The sequence below is a fragment of the Cebus imitator genome, unplaced genomic scaffold (assembly GCF_001604975.1).
Source record: "Cebus imitator isolate Cc_AM_T3 unplaced genomic scaffold, Cebus_imitator-1.0 Scaffold342, whole genome shotgun sequence".
Classification (NCBI taxonomy): Eukaryota; Metazoa; Chordata; class Mammalia; order Primates; family Cebidae; genus Cebus; species Cebus imitator.
Window position 1 is genome coordinate 1,434,673 of NW_016107657.1, and position 6,238 is coordinate 1,440,910.

General features: G+C 52.0%; 1 protein-coding gene and 1 long non-coding RNA gene across 37 annotated transcripts in view; one reads left to right on the forward strand and one right to left on the reverse strand.

Moving 5' to 3' along the window:
* The window catches only part of CELF4 (CUGBP Elav-like family member 4), a 321,627-nt gene extending 317,960 nt beyond the window's left edge, over positions 1 to 3,667 (reverse strand). For 6 of the 36 annotated variants that reach the window (XR_001818322.2, XM_037730411.1, XM_017505806.2 and 3 more), the window contains exon 1: positions 2,955 to 3,653. Coding sequence is in view for 35 of the 36 variants with exons in the window: in XM_037730411.1 (XP_037586339.1) it covers positions 2,955 to 3,240 (286 nt within the window). In the remaining variant the exon portion in view is untranslated. Of the gene's footprint in view, positions 1 to 2,954 lie in introns of all 36 variants that reach the window. The other 30 variants (XM_037730399.1, XM_037730397.1, XM_037730393.1 and 27 more) reach the window with 10 other exon arrangements.
* A 141-nt stretch (positions 3,668 to 3,808) lies between these two features.
* LOC108287416 lies at positions 3,809 to 4,246 on the forward strand. The gene is made up of 2 exons (XR_001818325.2): positions 3,809 to 3,947; positions 4,145 to 4,246. It is a non-coding gene; the product is annotated as an uncharacterized LOC108287416 (long non-coding RNA).
* Positions 4,247 to 6,238: the final 1,992 nt, after the last annotated feature.

The window sequence follows — 6,238 nt, forward strand, 5'->3', positions numbered from 1 at the left end:
TTTTTTTTTTGCCAGTAACATACACATGACATCCAAACTGGAGGCCAGTGTTCTGTGTCTCTCAATTTTATCCCATAGGATTCATTAGAAGTTAGAAATTCAAGAAGGGGAGAACAAGAGCCACAAATATGCCCTGAAACCAGGCTTAACAAAGGCATGATTCTATCTCTAGCCTTATGTTGTCAATTTAGAGATGGGGAAATCTAGAAACCAAATGCAACCCTAATTCCTCAAGCCTCATCATGCTTTTTGACTTAACAGTAATTAATCACCAATGGCAAGCGAGTAATTTTTTAAGGTGGCCAGAGGCTTATTTTATCAGGATTAGCTAATAAATCAGGCTGCATCACTGAAGAAGGAGTTTAAACTCTTCTAGGACTGAATAAACCAGACTTTGGAAACTATCTTATTTATTCAGCTCTCTGAGAGCTTCCAAGAACTGTTAGGGACATTGTGGCCCAACCTCAATTAAAAAAAAATCAGAAGGATGGAGAGGTAGGAAGTTTCACTGAGAAAAATATATGCTTGGGCTCCGAAGGGTGAGCTGCGACAACGAGGAATCCAGTATGCCGGAGCCACCGGGCCTGCTTGCCACTGACTGAGACAGTTTAGGGGAGAAATTGTTTAGAAAATGAAGTTTTGTTTGTTCTAGGAATTCTGGTCAGAGGGACACATATGTAATACACGTATTATCTATATATATTATATAGATATAATCATAACCTTCTCTACCTCCCTAATGTAAATGATGAAAATTCTACTTCTTTGCTATTATATGAGAGAGTTCAAATTACATCAGAAACAAAGTGATGATATCAGGGATTGTAGAAAAGAAACCAAGGAATATCGTTAAAGTTTATCTTCATTTGAAATGAAGAAGCAAGTAAAGTGCTTTAATCCAGATTCCATGTGAAGCCCAGCTCCTCACAACTGTCTTTTGCCTTTAGTGGGTTCTAATTTTTTTAACTTTAAAATGTTAAATCACCACAAAAACTGATCATTAAGATGGGCAAAAGACTTCCCTACCTATGCTTCCAAAATTTTTATTATTACTATTTTTAAAAATGAGGACATTCAGAATAACAAAGGTTTGATACAAACCTTGATTAGCTTCTAGGAAGCTTGACTGGAAGGGGAAAAACTACAAAGATATGGTTGACTTGAGAGGGAAGGGGGAAAAAGAAAGTGTTTTCTTTTTTTCTTCGAATATCATTTTGAAGGCTTCCTCCCCATTCCACCTTTCCAGTCTCTCTTTTGAACAGACAGACATTTTCTCCATATTGGATAAAGGTTGGTTTCTCTCTCCATTACAGCCCCCACCCTCACCCCACCCCAACAAATCCAGTATATTTCCATTCTGCTGTGTTTTTGTGCTACTCAACATGCCATTAACTTTAAGATTTACTCCTCAGCAGGCAAGCTGGAAGATGCTAAAGCCAATAAAAACTGCTCTCTGGGACTCCAACTATGAAGAGTTTGGAGCTCTGTTTAGTATTCGAACGAAGGGAGGGCTGGAGAAAGAGGGTGGTTGTGATAGTGAAAATCGCTGCTGCTTAGAGAGCCAGACAGCTCCGCGCTCTGCACCTAATGTGCTGGAGGATCAGCTGTGTCCATAGCTCATTTGTGGCCAAGGATGAGGCTGCTCTCTATGTGGGGGTGGGTGTGCGTGTGTGTTTTCATCTTTAAAACCACCAGCTGTAACAGCATCTTCGGCGGCTCTCCACACTACTGTTTATTAAAAACGGAACATCCATACACATCCCCTACAACTTCCTTAGCCCCGTGCTCCTTCCCTGTCTGGCGATCAATCTCTCTCAGAAAGCATTTAACTTGCCCACAAAGCTCCAGCACCGATTTATCCCCGCTGCACAGCCTATACATTACTGTTAGGAAGCGGAGCACTGGGCTAATTTCGTCACCCACCAGCCACCCACACACATTCTACAACTGAACACGTTTGGGGCTCTGCTTTAAAGATAATAAAACAAGGAGAAAACAGCCAGGCTGCAGACAATTCCCATGACCACTTTCCTAAAAAGTTGCTGGGTTTTAATTCTTTGATTATTCTGTCTCCCCCTCCCCCAAGCACTCACTGGCAATGATCTCTTCAAGGGAGAAATAATGTACTATAAAGCTCTCTGCATGGTGAGTTTGGGATAAATTAGGGTACACCTTTCAAAACGCCAATCTTGCACACACATATTTTTTCCCCAAAGCCCCGCTTTCCTGGGAAGGGGACTATCCAGGCTTGCCAGACCCTCCACTCCACCCAGGGGGCTGGCTGGTTCCTTGCTAATTCTTGCCTTAGGTTTTATCACTGGTTCCTTCAAACATCCACCTCCCACCCCAACACACACCACCACTCACACCACAATCAGATTATTGAGGCACACAGCTCGACAGGGAGAGTTTACCGTTACATTTAAATAAAAATATCTCTTCGAATTTGTCACCTCTCTCCCTTTTAGACGGCTGCGCTCCTGCTACTCTGGCCGGGAGCAAAGGATGAGGAGACCGTCTCCCTTAGTATTTTCAGCACCACGGCGATGGACAGCACCCCAGGTCCCCGGCCGGCCAGGCGCCCGCGAGTCAGTCTGTTCAGCGTCCTGGGCTCGACCGGTGCAGCCTTCCCCAACCCAATCTGTCAAGTCGCTGTACCCAAAAACCCAAGCCTCATCTCCTCCTCGATCCCCTCTCTCTTTCTCTTCATCGGCGCCCGCTGCTTTCTCCACAGCCTCGTTCCTATCAGCACCTCGCCCAAAACCCAGCCTTGCCCCAGCGAACAGCTCCCCACGCACCCCAGCTCTGGTCTCCGCTGCCCGAGCGCCTCCCTCTACGGCGCCCGCCCGAGGCTTCCTCTCGCTCGGTCCGCCGCTAGTCTGTCGCCAGCCGGCCAGTCGGCCAGCCGCCCGCTCCTGCTCCCCAGCAAAGTTGGGAGGGAAAGGTGCACTCACCTTTGTGCATGCCTGTGAACCTGTCCTTCAGAACCGTAAGCTCGTAGATTTTTCCAAACTCCTCGAAGAGGGGCTTGAGGTCCTTCTCATCCAGGTTGCGGGGGATCTGCCCAATGAACAGCTTGATGGCATCGTGGTCCTTCATGGGAATGGTCGACGGGTTCCCCGGGCTGTGGCTTAATCCGTTCATGTGCCCGGCACTGCCCGGGCTGCTGCCGAGCCCGTTGGTACTGAGGCTCGCGTTGTCAGCCTGTCCGTTTGCTAACGTGGCCATCTTTATATACATAGAGAAAATCTTCTTTCCTTTTATTCTTTCTCGCTCGCACTCTCTCGCTCCTCTCGCTCGCTCGCTCGCTCGCTCGCGCTCACACACGCACACGCATACACACACTCGGGTTCTCTCCCCCTCGGTTTCTCTACACCTCGCTCTCCGCTCGCTCTCTGCTCTCTCTCTTTCTCCTCTTCTCTCGCTCGCTCGCGCTCGCGCTCTCTCTCTGCTCTCCCCCCCTCCCTTCCTCTCTCTCTCTCTCTCTCTCCTCTCTCGGTCTGATCTGATTTTTTTTTTTTTTTTTTTTTTTTTTTTTTTTTTTTTTTTTTTTTTTTTTTAGGATCTCTGTCCTTTCCGTTTAAACAGGCTGGACCAGTTCAAGTTCCCAGCCAGACCAGGGGTGGGGGCGGCGAGTGTGCGCGCGCGGAGGAGGGCGCGGGGGGCCGGGAATGGGCGCGCTGTGGGGGCCCGCGCCGCGGCGGGCGGCGGCCGGGGGCAGGGCGGCGTGGGGCGGCGCCGGCCCCACCGCGCCTCCCCCGTCGGCGGCCCCGCGCGGTGGCGGTGGTACAGTCCGAGACGGCCCCCGGCTATAAATAGCGCCAGGCGCATGGCTCTTTGGGAGGCGCTGAGATTCCGGGCCCGGCGGCCGCGGGGAGCGAGTGTCTGCGAGGCGCTGGGCAACCGGCCTCCTCTCCTTTTGAGGGTTCTTTTTGTAATAGCAGCAGGTGCAACTTTTTGTATTTTAAAAACAGTGATTTTTATTTTCGTGTGGGTATGTAGGGGGACGTTATCCACCAAGCTACGCTCTATTAGGGCGCCAGGCGGGCGAAGCAAAGGCAGGGATGGCGGGCGGGGCGGCGGCGGAGGTGGAATGGGCGCTTTTTTCTTCCATCTGGCTCTATTTATTTATTTATTTATTTAGACTAGAAAAGCGAGCCGGCTTGGAGTCCGCCCGGGAATCCGAGCGCACATTCATCAGTGTCGAGAGAAAAAAAGCTACATAAATATATATTATGTGGATAAATCTGTAGACAAGAGCTCTCTCTCTCGCGCGCGCTCTCCCCGTCTCTCTGTGTGTGTCTCTTTCTCTGCTTTTTTTCCTTCTTGCACCCCCAACCTGCCAGAGCAGCCCCACAGCTCCCTCCCGCCCGGCATCTACCGCCACCCGAGCCACCTGCCAGGATGGGGCTGGGAGCGGTCGGGCAGCGGCGAGGGGCAGAAGTACCGGGAGTAGAGACTCGGGGTCCAACCCCCACCCCAGCCCGCCTCCGAAGGCGGAAGGTGGGGGTCTCCGTCCCGGGCAGCCTCCCCCGCCCGGGAGAGCGTGGCTGGTCCGCCGGCGACTGGCGGGAGGAAGGTAGGAGTCCGGCGCCCCAGCCCGCTCGCCCGCTGGAGGGGGAGGAAGGCGCTGGGCGCGGTGGCCGCTGAGCCAGCGCGGGGAACTGCTTGATGTTGCCCTCGTCTGCTTTACGGGTTCAAATAGAATAATTTTTTTAAAATCACCATCAAAAGAAAGCCCCCGAATAGCTATCTGGGTTGCAGCCGGACCGAGACTCGCGCGGCGTGCGCTGCCCCCGCGGGTTTCGTTTTCCGCACAGCTCCCGAGGTACGAGGCGGAGTCGCTCCTGCCGTGGGAAACCGGGGGTCCAGCCGCCCCGTCTGGACCCCGCCGGACTCCCCGCCAGGCCTCCCGGGGCTGGCACCTCGGCTGCGCGGGAGAGGGAGTGGCAGGCGCGGAGCCGGGAGCGGGGTCGGAGCAGCCCCGCCTCTGGGGGCGAATACTGGTGGTGAACTTGGCTTGGGTAGCATATTTTCACGTTAATGATGTTTACCTGCACCCCGTCCGCTCTCACGTTCGCTTTTTTCAGGGCAGCCTCTTCGCTTCAGAAGCCTGGCAAATTAAAATAACGCGCCCGCTCCCCCGCGGGCTGCGGGACTGGGAGCTGGGGAGGCTGGGCGGAGCGGAGCGGCTGGCCTAAGCCGCGCGGGCCCTCGGCTACTTTCGGGTTTCAGGGTTTCTCTTTTCTAGCCCTCGGATTACATTACGTTACTAGAGGATATGTTTGCAATTTTAATTAAAGAAATGAGACCCCAGCTGCCTGAAAACCCAGGCCAAACCCATTTGGTACAAGCACAATACGGAGCTCTCCAGCGCGGAAGGAGGCCCGGAGGCCCGAGGTTCTCAGCCCCAGGCCTCGAGTCGGCTCAGGACGCCTCTCTCTGAGGATCCCGGGCCCAAACCAAAGAGCAAGTATGATTTTTAGAACTGTGGAACTTCATCCTTTCATTTTAGCTTCTCCTGCCTTTGCTTGCTGGAATCGGGTGTAAGTATAGTTAATTCGTCACTTGGTTTCCCTGTCTTACGTTATCCGGTATTATATGTTGGTCTAAGAATCGACCAAGTAGATGGACTCGAACAGAAACTCACATATACAGCCTCTGCCATTTGGTGGTTGTGTATTTGGTGTGCCTGTGAAGTCCCCTTATAAGGGGGGCATGTCCCTGCTAAGCACTTGGAGAGTTTGTGTGGTTTGGCGGTGTGTGCCTGCTTGTGTGGATGTAGCTTAGGTCTGTGCACAGACCCTGCGTGTATCCACACTGCATGTGTGTGTGTGTGTGTCCCTACCAGGCTGAGACCTCCTCCTTCCAGTCCCCTAGGGCACATCAGCAGAGGCTATTAACTGTCCAAGATATCTCCTCCAATATCATCCTGTGGTGCTGCTGCATGGCTCCAACAGCTGAGTGGCATGTGTTTTCTGCCATCGGAGTTCAGGAGAGTAAATTCTGCTTGAGGTCTCTCTTTCTCTCCTTGCCGCCCCCAACCCCTGAAAGCAAAGCCCGATGGAAAGGGAAGGGGGCCAGCTAAAGGCAGCTGGAAAAGAAGGGAACTGCTCAGGGTAGAGACACTGAAGTTCACCATCCTTTTCCTGCCACCACCGAAGCCACCCCCAGGTCCAAGTAAATTATTCACAGGGGTTTAATTATTCATGTTATTAATAATAGCCAATACATAAGT